The sequence below is a fragment of the Mobula birostris genome, chromosome 2, assembly GCF_030028105.1.
Source record: "Mobula birostris isolate sMobBir1 chromosome 2, sMobBir1.hap1, whole genome shotgun sequence".
NCBI lineage: Eukaryota > Metazoa > Chordata > Chondrichthyes > Myliobatiformes > Myliobatidae > Mobula > Mobula birostris.
Window position 1 is genome coordinate 233,162,568 of NC_092371.1, and position 16,536 is coordinate 233,179,103.

General features: G+C 40.4%; 1 protein-coding gene across 1 annotated transcript in view; it reads left to right on the forward strand.

Moving 5' to 3' along the window:
- The window catches only part of gopc (golgi-associated PDZ and coiled-coil motif containing), a 57,428-nt gene that overhangs the window by 30,432 nt on the left and 10,460 nt on the right, over positions 1–16,536 (forward strand). The window contains exons 3-6 of the mRNA XM_072251611.1: positions 2,253–2,428; positions 3,542–3,707; positions 5,150–5,245; positions 14,372–14,536. Of these exons, the coding sequence (XP_072107712.1) occupies positions 2,253–2,428; positions 3,542–3,707; positions 5,150–5,245; positions 14,372–14,536 (603 nt within the window). The remainder of the gene's footprint in view (positions 1–2,252; positions 2,429–3,541; positions 3,708–5,149; positions 5,246–14,371; positions 14,537–16,536) is intronic.

The following is a 16,536-nucleotide window of genomic DNA, read 5'->3' on the forward strand; positions in this document are numbered from 1 at the left end:
TCCCGCACAGGGAGAGCTTCTTCCTGAGGCTGTGACCCTGCTGAACCTCACATCACAGCACTAAGTAGTATTGCACCCATATTGTACTGTCTCAGTTCTTTTATATTTGTGTGCTGTAGCACTTACTTTTTATTCGCAGTTATTTTGTAAATAACACTATTCTTTGCATTTCTGGTTAGATGCTAACTGCATTTCATTGGCTTTGTATCTGTACTTGGCACAATGACAATAAAGTTGAATCTAATCTAATCTAAGAAATAGTGGATGCATTAGTGATAATTTTTCAAAACTCTTTAGATTCTGGACTAGTTTCTGAGGACTGGAGGGTGGCTAATGTAACCCCGCTTTTAAAAAAAGGAGGGAGAGAGAAACCAGGGAATTATAGACCGGTTAGCCTAACATCGGTGGTGGGGAAAATGCTAGAGTCAGTTATCAAAGATGTGGTAACAGCACATTTGGAAAGCGGTGAAATCATCGGACAAAGTCAGCATGGATTTGTGAAAGGAAAATCATGTCTGACGAATCTCATAGAATTTTTTTGAGGATGTAACTAGTAGAGTGGATAAGGGAGAACCGGTGGATGTGGTATACTTGGATTTTCAAAAGGCTTTTGACAGGTCCCACACAGGAGATTAGTGTGCAAACTTAAAGCACACAGTATTGGGGGTATGGTATTGATGTGGATAGAAAATTGGTTGGCAGACAGGAAGCAAAGAGTGGGAATAAATGGGACCTTTTCAGAATGGCAGACAGTGACTAGTGGGGTACCACAAGGCTCAGTGCTGGGACCCGAGTTGTTTACAATATATATTAATGACTTAAACGAGGGAATTAAATGCAGCATCTCCAGGTTTGCGGATGACACGAAGCTGGGCGGCAGTGTTAGCTGTGAGGAGGATGCAGGGTGACTTGGATAGGTTAGGTGAGTGGGCGAATTCATGGCAGATGCAATTTAATGTGGATAAATGTGAGGTTATCCACTTTGGTGGCAAGAACAGGAAAACAAATTATTATCTGAATGGTGGCCGATTAGGAAAAGGGGAGATGCAACGAGACCTGGGTGTCATTATACACCAGTCATTGAGAGTGGGCATGCAGGTACAGCAGGCGGTGAAAAAGGTGAATGGTATGCTGGCATTCATAGCAAGAGGATTGGAGTACAGGAACAAGGAGGTACTACTGCCGTTGTACAAGGCCTTGGTGAGACCACACCTGGAGTATTGTGTGCAGTTTTGGTCCCCTAATCTGAGGAAAGACATTCTTGCCATAGAGGGAGTACAAAGAAGGTTCACCAGATGGATTCCTGGGATGGCAGGGCTTTCATATGATGAAAGACTGGATTAACTAGGCTTATACTGGCTGGAATTTAGAAGATTGAGGGAGGATCTTATTGAAACATATAAAATCCTAAAAGGATTGGACAGGCTAGATGCAGGAAGATTGTTCCTGATGTTGGAGAAGTCCAGAACAAGGGGTCACAGTTTAAGGATAAAGGGGAAGCCTTTTAGGACCGAGATGAGGAAAAACTTCTTCACACAGAGAGTGGTGAATCTGTGGAATTCTCTGCCACAGGAAACAGTTGAGGCCAGTTCATTGGCTATATTTAAGAGGGAGTTAGATATGACCCTTGTGGCTAAAGGGATCAGGGGGTATGAAGGGAAGGCAGGTACAGGGTTCTGAGTTGGATGATCAGCCATGATCATACTGAATGGCGGTGCAGACTCGAAGGGCCGAATGGCGTACTCCTGCACCTATTTTCTATGTTTCTTTGTTTCTCATCTAATTGTGGCAAATTGGCTTTGTGTCACCAAAGATCATTGACATAAATGAAGTTATATATTTTACATACCCCTGCTTTTTAAATCTAAAGTATATTTTCATTTCTTTTTCTACAGCCTAAATATTAAGAAGCTTGACATTGAGTAGTAGGAAAGAAAGGTGGAATAATATTCCCTTGCTCCTGGCTTTCTGTTGCTAATTTCTGTTTCTGAGTTTAAAGCCATTTCTTAACTTTTGCTTTGTGGTTTTCACAGCATTTTAATTATCCTTTGAGTTCGCCAATAAAAATATCACTGTTAGTACTGAGTTCTCTTGTCATACCGCTCTGAATTATTCAAATCCTTCAGATTTTGGCTTTGATATTCTTTAGTGTTGGGATATTGTGTTGGGTCTTGGTTCTCATTGCTAAGGATTTTTTGTTTTGATGAGACTGATGACATGTAATGGTAAACAATGTGTTTTTTTTTGGGAAGGAAAAAGAATTAGAAGCCAATAAAAAAGAAAAAGTGAAGGAAGCAAAACTTGAAGCTGACGTAAAGCTACTAAGAAAAGAGAATGAAGCCCTGCGACGACATATAGCAGTTCTACAAGCTGAAGTGTACGGTGCAAGGCTAGCGGCTAAGTATCTGGATAAAGAGCTAGCGGGCAGGTAAGCAGTGGCTCACAATTACTGACTGTTACTTCAATTATAGTGTCATAGAGCACTATAGGATAAAAACAGGTCCTCTCATCCGTGCTGATCTATTATACAGCCTATTCCCATCAACCTGCACTTGGACCATCACCCACCATCCCCTCCTATCCATGTGCCAATTCAAGCTTCTCTAAATGTAATAATTTCAATTTAGTTATCTACATTGTCACAATTAAATTTAGATATTGATCCAACTGTTAAAGAGGCATACAAAACGTAACAGAAAATTTGGGAAAATCTACAAAGTCTGGTTATTATGGTGAAAGGAAGAACTTTCCTGTTGAATAGTCACATTTAAAGATTCACTCTATATTTTCTCAGTTTTTGTTACACCTCGGACAACATAGTGATCAGTTAATTCTATTGACCTGCAGTCCAATGCCCTTAGGTAATGTCTGTGCAGAAATTGCAGATAGATAGATACTTTATTGATCCCAAATGAAACTACATTGTCACTGTAGCACTACAAGTGCACAGATATAAATGTTCTATATGTAAACATGGGATTCCTTTATGTGTTCCTGTTTTGCCCCACATCCCAAGATGCACTGGCTTATTTGGTTACTGAAAATAATTCCTTCATCTCAGGTTAATAGCATGAAAAGAATCAAAGGAAAGTTGATGCACATTGTTTGCGAGAATAAATTGCAGATATACAGGGAAGTAGAAGAATGGGAATAGGATCAATATGGTTATTCCACTGGAAGCCAGTATGGGGTGAGTGGGCCGAATAGCCAGCGTCAATAAAAGATTCTGTTCCATTAAAATGAAAATGGGTCTGAATCTGACTTAAATATAACTTCTTTAAGAAACCACCATTTATTTCTAGAGAACACAAAGTACTGGAAGAACTCAGCAGGTCAGGCAGCATTTGTGGAAAGGATTAAAGAGTTGACATTTCGGCCCAAGACCCATTCCATTCCATAGATGCTGCCTGCTCTGCTGTTTTCCTCCAGCATTTTGCATGAGTTATTCTGGATTTCTAGCATCTGTTGAATCTCATGTTTATGATTTGTATCATCTATGTTTTTTTAAAAAACCTTGTAATTGTTAATATGTTTCATGCAGGGTCCAACAAATCCAGCTTTTGGGTCGAGACATGAAGGGACCTGCTCATGATAAACTCTGGAACCAGCTAGAAGCAGAAATACATCTTCATAGACATAAAACGGTTATTAGGGCATGCCGAGGACGCAACGACCCTAAACGACCCTTGCCCACGCCACCTGGACATGTACACAAAATTTCAAATTTCACTCTTCTAACTAAAGATAATGTTTACTAGTATATTAGCTTGTTTTATTAAGAACCTTCCAAATGATGAAATTCTCCTTGAGCCTCAATAAGAGGTACAAAGTTTGAGATTGAAACATATCTCTAGGTTGAAGTATTACTTCAGTTCTTGATCTTGCTTATGTCTTTAGAAGTGTTTTCAAATGGTGCAAGCGTTCATCTGTCAACATTTCTAATGAATACTTAATAGGTTTTAGTTATCTGGTTTGTGCAAATGGTTATTGTATTTATGAACATATTAAAGCAAAGAGTATTATTTTCATTATTACCTTGTCTATGCAATTCACATAATTATTTTACTACTTTCACAAGATTCCTCAAGGCTACAAAACCACAGAAACCTTAGCAGAATGTATGTGCTCAATTTAGATTCAACTGGCACATGTTTGGGAAACCCTGGTCTGTGATGACATTATGATTGACGTAATCAAATATTGACAGTGATAGTGCAGGACAAATGAGGGTTAAGCAGAGAAATTGAAGTGCGGACGTGTGGAGTTGCAAATGGAAGAAGCAGTTGACTTAACATTAATCAAATACATGATGGGCATTTTAATGCACTCATTTCAAATTGACCTACTGTAATTTTATAATACAGTAAAATCAATCTACATGAGAAATTTTGTTGTAACTAGGAACTTAACAATTACAATTTCAGGCTGTAAATCTAGACTTAGACACTTGACTACTCACCAAGAATTTGTGCCGTACACAAGAGGTATGATTGAAGTACAGAGAGACCTTCAGACCTCTGTACATCATAGGCTTAGTCAGGTATAGTACATGTCAATTTTATAAGAAGTTTACTTCATTAAAGAGTGTAATATATAAATGAACTTTATAATCTCTATCTGTGCTAGAGTATTTAAACAATTTGAGTTCTGAAAGTTGAATAATAGTATTACACGATTTACCTTTTCATAAAAATCAAAATATTTATTTTATGATGCCCTTTCAATATGTTAGATCTTAATTAATATTTTTCATTGTTTCCACAAAATTAGATTTGACTGGAATGTGTGCTCTTAATGAAAATCAAAAAAATCTTCAGGTGCTGGACATCAGAAATAAAAACAGTGCAATTCAAGCATTTCAGGTTGAAGACCCTTCATCAGGGTTCTGACGAATTGCCTTCATTCTGAATAATTCTGTTTTTACTTTCTAAAATTATAATCTTAATGCTTAAAATTCCAACAGCTGACTATTAGTGAATTATGTACTTATTTTTGCATTAGAAGATTTTTTCTAATGTTAAAAATCATAGTAATGTTAAATTATTTTATAAATTGCTCAATTTTATAAGATTTTAAAGAAATATCACGAGGGTTTTCCCTGCTTTTTACATTCAAAAATTATTTATCTCTTCCTCTTTCCTAAAATTAGGATCCAGATATAATTAGAAAGACCCAAGGGGTTGGGCCAATTCGCAAAGTACTGTTGGTTAAAGAGGATCATGAAGGACTTGGTATATCGATTACAGTAAGTCTGCTGTAATATTAATCGGGGTTTATCTTGTAGTAATGAAAACACTGATGTTGACTCAAAACAGAAACTTCATATCAGTATTAATTGTAATGGTTAATTTTATTTAATTTGAATGATGAGCAGCATACACTTGATCTTTAACTCATGTGACCTTTAACTTATAATCCCTCAACACATTTCAATTTTAATTTTCAAATTCTTAAGGAATTGGCCAACATTAGTCATCACAAGGTGTAATCTTAATTGCCTGTAAATTTTTCTTGATTTATCACCTATGTCCTCAAACCTTGAAAATCAACATTATAAAGTACAGGTAATTTAGTTTCTATTTATGGAATAGCTGTTGTATCTTGATGAAGTTTCACAGGTTGAAGGTTTATGAAGTTATAGAAAACATAGAGTTGATTTGTTGCAGAATAAAACTCATGTTTGTTCTTAAATTTGGTATCCACAGCTTTAAGACTAATGTTCTTTAAAAATTATGCGAGGCTGATAATGGTGTCCACAAAGTCAATAAGCTTAGACTCTCCTGCTTCATAAGTTTGAGGTTGTGAACAGAGTGTCTCTGAGTTTCATATTTTTAATAAAGTTGACTGTACCAATTTGGGGTTAGTCGATTCTTCTGAAAGATTTAAATGGAAATGTTTAAAAAAAAAAGTATAGTAGAAAAATAAGGCTTGGATAACTTTTGTTTAATTGATAGCATTTGCGACAGTAGTATTTGCAGTTATAGCTACAGTGGCATCCAAAAGTTTGGGCACCCCTGGTCAAAATTTCTGTTACTGTGAATAGCTAAGCGAACAAAAGATGAACTGATCTCAAAAAGGCATAAAGTTAAAAATGAAACATTCTTTTCAACATTTTAAGCAAGATTAGTGTATTATTTTTGTTTTGTACAATTTTAGAATGAAAAAAAGGAAAGGAGCACCATGCAAAAGTTTGGGCATCCCAAGAGATTTGAGCTCTCAGATAACTTTTACCAAGATCTCAGACCTTAATTAGCTTGTTAGGGCTATGGCCTCTTCACAGTCATTGTTAGGAAAGGCCAGGTGATGCAAATTTCAAAGCTTTATAAATACCCTGACTCACAAACCTTGTCCCAACAATCAGCAGCCTTAAACAGCTGCCTATCACGCTGAAAATTAAAATAAATGATGCCCACAAAGCAGGAGAAGGCTATAAGAAGACAGCAAAGCGTTTTCAGGTAGCCGTTTCCTCAGTTCGTAATGTAATTAAGAAATGGCAGTTAACAGGAACGGTGGAGGTCAAGTTGAGGTCTCGAAGACGAAGAAAACTTTCTGAGAGATCTGCTCGTAGGATTGCTAGAAAGGCAAATCAAAACCCCTGTATGACTGCAAAAGACCTTCAGGAAGATTTAGCAGACTCTGGAGTGATGGTGCACTGTTCTATTGTGCAGCAACACCTGCACAAATATGACCTTCATGGAAGAGTCACCAGAAGAAAACCTTTCCTACGTCCTCACCACAAAATTCAGCGTCAGAAGTTTGCAAAGGAACATCTATACAAGCCTGATGCATTTTGGAAACAAGTCCTGTGGACTGATGAAGTTAAAATAGAACTTTTTGGCCGCAGTGAACAAAGGTATGTTTGGAGAGAAAAGGGTGCAGAATTTCATGAAAAGAACACCTCTCCAACTGTTAAGCATGGTGGGGGGGGGGGGGCGCAGGTGGATCGATTATGCTTTGGACCTGTGTTGCAGCCAGTGGCATGGGGAACATTTCACTGGTAGAGGGAAGAATGAATTCAATTAAATACCAGCAAATTCTGGAAGCAAACATCACACCGTCTGTAAAAAAAAAGTTGAAGATGAAAAGAGGGTGGCTTCTACAACAGGATAACGATCCTAAACACACCTCAGAATCCAAGGTGTCTGACCCTCCAAGGGAGGAGTTGTAAAGTTTGATGGCCACTGGCAGAAATAACTTCCTATGACGCTCTGTGTTGCATCTCGGTGGAATGAGTCTCTGGCTGACTGTACTCCTGTGCCCAACCAGTACATTATGTATTGGATGGGAGACATTGTCAAAGATGGCATGCAACTTGGACAGCATCCGCTTTTCAGACACCACCGTCAGAGAGTCCAGTTCCATCTCCACAACATCACTGGCCTTACGGATGAGTTTGTTGATTCTATTGGTGTCTGCTACCCTCAGCCTGCTGCCCCAGCACACAACAGCAAACACGATTGCACTGGCCACCACAGACTCGTAGAACATCCTCAGCATCGTCCGACAGATGTTAAAGGACCTCAGTCTCCTCAGAAAATAGAGACGACTCTGACCCTTCTTGTAGATAGCCTCAGTGTTCTTTGACCAGTCCAGTTTATTGTTAATTCGTATCCCCAGGTATTTGTAATCCTCCACCATGTCCACACTGACCCCCTGGATGGAAACAGGGGTCACAGGTGCCTTAGCTCTCCTCAGGTCTACCACCAGCTCCTTAGTCTTTTTCACATTAAGCTGCAGATAGTTCTGCTCACACCATGTGACAAAGTTTCCTACCGTAGCCCTGTACTTAGCCTCATCTCCCTTGCTGATGTATCCAACTATGTCATAGAACATAGAAACATAGAAACATAGAAAATAGGTGCAGGAGTAGGCCATTCGACCCTTCGAGCCTGCACCGCCATTTATTATGATCATGGCTGATCATCCAACTCAGAACCCTGCACCAGCCTTCCCTCCATACCCCCTGATCCCCTGAGCCACAAGGGCCATATCTAACTCCCTCTTAAATACAGAAACATAGAAAATAGGTGCAGGAGTAGGCCATTCGGCCCTTCGAGCCTGCACCGCCATTTATTATGATCATGGCTGATCATCCAACTCAGAACACCGCCCCAGCCTTCCCTCCATACCCCCTGACCCCCGTAGCCACAAGGGCCATATCTAACTCCCTCTTAAATATAGCCAATGAAATGGCCTCAACTGTTTCCTGTGGCAGAGAATTCCACAGATTCACCACTCTCTGTGTGAAGAAGTTTTTCCTAATCTCGGTCCTAAAAGGCTTCCCCTTTATCCTCAAACTGTGACCCCTCGTTCTGGACTTCCCCAACATCGGGAACAATCTTCCTGCATCTAGCCTGTCCAATCCCTTTAGGATTTTATACGTTTCAATCAGATCCCCCCTCAATCTTCTAAATTCCAACGAGTACAAGCCCAGTTCATCCAGTCTTTCTTCATATGAAAGTCCTGCCATCCCAGGAATCAATCTGGTGAACCTTCTTTGTACTCCCTCTATGGCAAGAATGTCTTTCCTCAGATTAGGGGACCAAAACTGCACACAATACTCCAGGTGTGGTCTCACCAAGGCCTTGTACAACTGCAGTAGTACCTCCCTGCTCCTGTACTCGAATCCTCTCGCTATAAATGCCAGCATACCATTTGCCTTTTTCACCGCCTGCTGTACCTGCATGCGCACTTTCAATGACTAGTGTATAATGACACCCAGGTCTCGTTGCACCTCCCCTTTTCCTAATCGGCCACCATTCGGATAATAATCTGTTTTCCTATTTTTGCCACCAAAGTGGATAACTTCACATTTATCCACATTAAATTGCATCTGCCATGAATTTGCCCACTCACCCAACCTATCCAAGTCACTCTGCATCCTCTTAGCATCCTCCTCACAGCTAACACTGCCACCCAGCTTCGTGTCATCCGCAAACTTGGAGATGCTGCATTTAATTCCCTCATCCAAGTCATTAATATATATTGTAAACAACTCGGGTCCCAGCACTGAGCCTTGCGGTACCCCACTAGTCACTGCCTGCCATTCTGAAAAGGTCCCGTTTATTCCCACTCTTTGCTTCCTGTCTGCTAACCAATTCTCTATCCACATCAATACCTTACCCCCAATACTGTGTGCTTTAAGTTTGCACACTAATCTCCTGTGTGGGACCTTGTCAAAAGCCTTTTGAAAATCCAAATATACCACATCCACTGGTTCTCCCCTTCCACTCTACTAGTTACATCCTCAAAAAATTCTATGAGATTCGTCAGACATGATTTTCCTTTCACAAATCCATGCTGACTTTGTCCGATGATTTCACCGCTTTCCAAATGTGCTGTTATCACATCTTTGATAACTGACTCCAGCAGTTTCCCCACCACCGACGTTAGGCTAACCGGTCTATAATTCCCCGGTTTCTCTCTCCCTCCTTTTTTATAAAGTGGGGTTACATTAGCCACCCTCCAATCCTCAGGAACTAGTCCAGAATCTAACGAGTTTTGAAAAATTATCACTAATGCATCCACTATTTCTTGGGCTACTTCCTTAAGCACTCTGGGATGCAGACCATCTGGCCCTGGGGATTTATCTGCCTTTAATCCCTTCAATTTACCTGACACCACTTCCCTACTAACATGTATTTCACTTAGTTCCTCCATCTCACTGGACCCTCTGTCCCCTACTATTTCTGGAAGATTATTTATGTCCTCCTTAGTGAAGACAGAACCAAAGTAATTATTCAATTGGTCTGCCATCAGAGTCAGAGTCATGTCAGCTTCTGACATGCTTCTGAAAGATGACAAGACTCTGTGCAGTAGTTGAAGTCCGAGGTGTAAATGGTGAAGAGAAAAGGAGACAAGACAGTCCCCTGTGGAGCCCCAGTGCTGCTGATCACCCTGTCGGACACACAGTGTTGCAAGCACAAGTACTGTGGTCTTGCCATGGCCTTCACAGTCCCCCAACCTAAACATCATTGAAAATCTGTGGATAGACCTCAAAAGAGCAGTGCATGCAAGACGGCACACGAATCTCACAGAACTAGAAGCCTTGTTTGGGGGATTTTTGTGAAAATCCCCCAAACAAGAATTGAAAGACTCTTAGCTGGCTACAGAAAGCGTTTATAAGCTGTAATACTTGCCAAAGGGGATATTACTAAGTACTGACCATGCAGGGTGTCCAAACTTTTGCTTTGGGCCCCTTTCCTTTTTTGTTATTTTGAAACTGTAAAAGATGGAAATAAAAAAAGTAATCTTGCTTAAAATATTAAAGAAATGTGTCATCTTTAACTTTATGCCTTTTGGAAATCAGGTCATCTTTTACAGCTATTCACAGTAACAGAAATTTTGACCGGGGTACCCAAACTTCTGCATGCCACTGTATAATTCATGTTTATAGTCTGTTGCAAGACCTTATCACTTAATAGATTGTGCACTTATATAAACAAGAAAGAAAATTGGATACAGTGGAAAGATAGCAAAGTCAACTTTGAAGAGAAGTATATTGTAGGAATATTTTGGGCAGATCTGAGGTTAAGGATTTATAGTATAGAATCCACAGATTCATTGTAACACACACAAAATGCTGGAGCAACTCAGTAAGTCAGGCAGAACCTGTGGAAATTGAGTAATAGAAAACTACAGCACAGAAACAGGCCCTTCGGTCCATGTCGAACCATTTAAACTGCCTAGTCCCATGGATCTGCTCATGGACCATAGCTCTCCATATTCCTCCCACCCATGTACCTATCCAAACTTCACATGACTGCACACAATATTCCAAATTAGGCCTCACCAAGGCCAATGTGCCAAAAGCTTTCTTTATGACCCTATCTATCTGTGATGAAGCTTTCAATTAATTATGGACCTGTATTCCTAGATCTCTTTGTCCTACCGCACTTCTCAGTGCCCTACCGTTCACTGTGTAAGACCTACCCTAGTTCGTCCTACCACACTTCACACTTGTCTGCATTGTATTGCATCTGCCATTTTTCAGCCCATTTTCCCAGCTGGTCCAGATCCCGCTGCTAGCTTTGATAGTCTTCCTTGCTGTCCATTACATCCCCCAATCTTGGTGTCATCCGCAAATTTGCTGATCCAGTTAACCACATTATCATCCAGATTGTTGATATGGATTACCAATAACACCGTTCACTGCAGCATTCCACTAGTTACACGCCTACAGTTAGAGAGGTAATCACCTACTACTACTCTCTGTTTCTTTCACAAAGCAAATGTCTAATCAAATCTTGAGTATCTCATCTTGAGTGCCAAGTGCCTGAATTTTCTTGACCAACATGCCATGCGGGACCTTGTCAGATGCCTTGCTAAAGTCCATGTAGACAACATCCACTACCTTGCCTTTGTCATCTTTCCTCAAACAACTTGATAAGATTGGTCAGACACGATCTACCACACACAAAGCTATGCTGACTATCCCTAGTCAGTCCCTATCTATCTAAATATTCATATATCTGGTCCCCTAGAATACCTTCCAATAACTTTCCCACTACTGATGTCAGGTTCACTTGCCTGAATCATGTTGCTGGTTTATTCTTAGTGCCTTTCTTAAATAACAGAACAATATCAGCTATGCTCTAATCCTCCGGCACCTAACCCGTTGCTAAGGATGATTTAAGTATCTCTGCTAGGGCCCCTGCAATTTCTGCACTTGCCTCCCACAGGGTCTATGGTAACTCCTTGACAGGCCCTGGGGATTTGTCCACCTTTATTTGCCTCAAGATAGCAAGCACCTTCTCCTCTGTAATCTTTATAGGGTCCATTACCTTGCTGCTGCTTTGTCTCACTTCTTTAGACTCTGTGTCCATCTCCTGAGTAAATATAGATGCAAAATATCCATTTAAGATCTCCTTCATCTCTTTTGGCTCCACCTGCAGATTACCATTCTGATCTTCCAGCGGACCAGTTTTGTCCTTTTGCACTAAACATATCTGTAGAAGCCCTTTGGATTCTCCTTCACTGTGTCTGCTAGAGCAACCTCATGCAACACACATCAAAGTTGCTGGTGAATGCAGCAGGCCAGGCAGCATCTCTAGGAAGAGGTACAGTCGACGTTTCGGGCCAAGACCCTTCGTCCTGATGTCCTGATGAAGGGTCTCGGCCTGAAACGTCGACTGTACCTCTTCTTAGAGATGCTGCCCGGCCTGCTGTGTTCACCAGCAACTTTGATGTGTGTTGCTTGAATTTCCAGCATCTGCAAAATTCCTCGTGTAGAGCAACCTCATGCTTTCTTTTTGCCCTCTTGATTTGCTTCTTAGTGTTATCTTCATGTCTTATACTCCTCAAGTGCCTCATTTCTTCCTACCTGCCTCTACCTGTTATGCACCTCATTTTTGTTTCTTAACTAGGACCTCAATATCTCTCAAAAACTAAGGTTACCTAAACCTGTTATCTTGCCTTTTGTTCTGACAGGCACATAGCAGCTTCGTACTCTCAAAATTTCATTTTTGAAGGCCTGCCACTTGCCAAGTACACCTTTGCCAGAAAACAGCCTGTCCCAATCCATGCTTGCCAGATCCTTTCTGATCCTATCAAATTTGGCCTTCCTCCAAATTAGAATCTCAGCCCCAGGACCAGACTTGTACTTTTCCATAGTTACTTTTAGACTAATAGCCTTATGATCACTACAGGAAAAGTGTTCCCCGACACAAACTTCTCATTCACTAATAGGAGATCAAGTTTTGCACACTCTCGTGCGACTTCTACGTACTGATTAAGGGAACTTCCCTGAACACATTTGACAATCTCTATCCCATCTAGTCCTTTTGCAGTATGGGAGTCCCAGTCATTAAGTGGAAAGTTAAAATCACGTACTATCACGATCTTGTGTTTTTTTGCAACAGTCTGTGATCTTTCTACAAATTTGTTCCTCTAAATCCAGACGTTACAAGCTGAAACCCTTCTTCAGGGCTGGAAAGAAAGGGGGAAGATGATAGAATAAAAAAGTATTTTCATATTCATAAGTTCATAGTGACTGAAAAGCTATAATTCTGAGATGTGAAGAATTGATGAATGGATGATGTAATAATCACATCTGTAAGGGATTGGAAAAATAAGCTAATCCTAGTCAGTTGGTTATAAGAAGGTTGTGAACTATGAGATTGTTGGGCGTTGAAGAAGTTTTGTACCTCTATATTCAAATTACCAACTTGGTAGTTGAGTGAAATCTAGGCTTTGACTCCCAATTCCATATCAACCAAGAGACAAAGGTGATAGTGAAGAGTTAAATGAGTTTAGCTGGAGAAAATGGCACCTTCTCAGAATTTTATTCTGATTGGAAAATGCTACGTGATTTCTCTAATTTCAGGTTTATTCAAAATTATGTGTGTTATGTGATTATTGGAGATTATATAAATAACAGACAAAAATTCTCTCTGTATATTTAGGAAAATATGTATGCATTAAAATTTGTATTGTTTATAATATTTCCATTACATTGCTCAATTATCGTCAACAATTTATCCTTGAGCTAAGAGTGACAGATCCAAATTGTGTTAGTGTGTACAGCACAGAAACGGGCCTTCAATTCACTATGCTAATTTATTTATTTATTTATCTTTGTTCATTTACACTAATCCCATTTCCCTGCATTAGGAATGTCCCTTAAGCGCAGTGATTACATCTCACTTCATCACTGCCTCTGGTAATGGGTTCCAGATATCAGTCACTCTGTGTATGTAAAACCTTTACCTCGTATCCTCTTTAATGTTCTTCTCTTCCTAAAGCTGTTCCTGCTTGTTTTTTCACAGCTCTTCCATGGGAAAGAAATTCTGTTTATCAGACCAATACTTCTTATAATTTTGTGCATCTCTATACCTCTATCAGGGAAAATAAATTGTACCTCTCCAATCTCCCCCATTAACTGAAGTCCTCCGATCCAGGTGACACCCTGGGGAGTCTCTTTGGCACTCCCTCCATCACAACCACATCCTTCCTTTAACATGGCAACCAGAATTGTACACCAGATGTGAGGTAATTATCAGTATTAGAGTTCCACAATATAATGCTTGATGCTTTCAAGAGAGCCATTCTTGCAATGGAGATTCATAATGAAAGAGTTTTACTCTCTTTAAAAATGATTAATTATGACAAAATTCCAGGACAATATTGAGATACGATAAGGTCTTTTAAAAAAACTCCTGGATAGGTACATGGAGCTTAGAAAAATAAAGGGCTATGGGTAAACCTAGGTAATTTCTAAGGTAAGGACATGTTTGGCACAGCTTTGTGGGCCGAGGGGCCTGTATTGTACTGTAGGTTTTCTATGTTCTATGTTCTATGAGAATAGAATGTTTAGATGTTTTCAGTGTTCAGACATGAACTAAATGCAACATCTTTCTGAATTGTAAAACAGGGTGGCAAGGAGCATGGAGTCCCAATTCTAATATCAGAAATCCACCCAGGCCAGCCTGCTGAGCGATGTGGTGGCCTTCATGTTGGAGATGCCATACTAGCTGTTAATGGAATAAATTTAAGAGATGCAAAGCACAAAGAAGCTGTTACAATCCTTTCCCAGCAGGTAATTGAAGAGATCAATGCGGTATAAAAGTGTATGTGTGGTTGTGAATGTGAAGCCTTGAGCTTGTGGTTACTCTATATCTGAAATGTTAATCTGGCTTTATTCTCCATGGTTTCATTATACTTCATATTTCCAATATGTTTACCCTTTATTCCAACCTGATATTGTAGTGTGGGAAGGAAGAGAAGTGGGTGCAGTTACTATTACGAGAGAGAAGGTGCTCAAAAACTTGAAAGCTGAAAAGGTACACAAGTCGCCCGGACCAGAGGAACTGCACCCTAGGGTTCTGAAAGAGGTAGCGTTACAGATTGTGGTAGCATTAGAAATGATCTTTCAAAAATCATTGAACTCTAGTATGGTGATAGAGGACTACAAAATGTCACTCCACTCTTTAAGAAAGGAAGAAAGCAGCAGAAAGGAAATTACAGACCAGTTACCCTGACCTGAGTGGTTGGGAAGATGTTAAGAGTCAATTAAGGATGAGGTGATGGAGTACTTGGTGACACAGGACAAGATAGTACAAAGTCAGCATGGTTTCCTTCAGGGAAATCCTGCCTGACAAACCTGTTGGAATTCTTTGAGAAGATTACAAGTAGCATAAATAAAGGGGATGCAGCGGAAGTTGTATATTTGTACTTTCAGAAGGCCTTTGACAAGTTGCCACACATGAGGCTGCTTACCAAGTTAAGAGCCCATGGTATTACAGGAAACTTACTAACATGGTTAGAGCATTGGCCGAGGAGGAGGCAGTGAGAGGGAGTAAAAGGATCCTTTCCTGGTTGGCTGCCAGTGACTGGTGGTGTTCCGTAGGGGTCGGTGCTGGGACCACTTCTTTATATGTTGTATATAAATGATTTAGATGATGGAATAGATGGCTTTGTTGCAGATGATACGAAGATTGGTGAAGGGGCAGGTAGTGTTGAAACAGGTAGGGTGCAGAAGGACTTAGATTAGGAGAATGGGCAAGAAAGGGGAAATGAAATACAATGTTGGAAAGTGCATGGTCACACATTTTGGAAGTAGAAATAAACGTTTCTAAGTGGGGAGAAAATCCAGGAATTTTGAGATGCAGAGGGACTTGGGAGTCCTCATGCAAAACATCCTGAAGGTTCACTTGCAGGTTGAGTTGGTGGTGAAGGAAGACAAATGCCATGTTAGCATTCATTTCAAGAGGTCTAGAATACAATAGCAAGGATGTGATGCTGAGGCTTTATAAGGCACTGGTGAGGCTTCACTTTGAGTATTGTGAACAGTTTTGGGCCCCTCATCTTAGAAAAGATGTGCTGGCTTTGGAGAGGGTCCAGAGGAGGTTCACAAGGATTATTCCAGGAATGAAAGGGCTATCATACGAGGAAAGTTTGATGGCTCTGGCTGGAATTCAGAAGGATGATGGGGGGATCTCATTGTAATCTTTCGAATGTTGAATGGCCTCGACAGAGTAGATGTGGAAACAATGTTTCCCATGGTGGGAGAGTCTAGGACAAGAGGGCACAGCCTCGGATAGAGGGGCGCCCTTTCGAAACGGAGATGCGGAGAAATTTTTTTAGCCAAGGGTGGTGAATTTGTGGAACTTGTTGCCACATGCAGCCAGGTTGTTGGGTGTATTTAAGGCAAAGATTGATAAGTTCTTGATTAGACGTGGCATCAAAGGTTACGGGGAGAAGGCTGGGAACTGGGATTGAAGAGGAGATTTAAAAAAAAAGGATCAGCCATGCTTGAAAGGTGGAGCAGATTCAATGGGCCAGATGGCCTAATTCTGCTCCTATTATCTTACGGTGTAAATCTTGTACATGCTTTTTTAATTCCAGGGGTGCAGAACTGTTTCTAAAAAGCCACTCAATACATAGATACAGTACTGTGCAAATACCTAAGGCATATATATACATACAGCGGCTAGGGTGCCTAAGATATGAGCACAGTACTGTATTTGTCAGTGTGGAGTGGAGAAAAAGTTTGTAAATCTGGTGGGAGCAAGGAATGTTGGGAATGGTGAGGGTGGA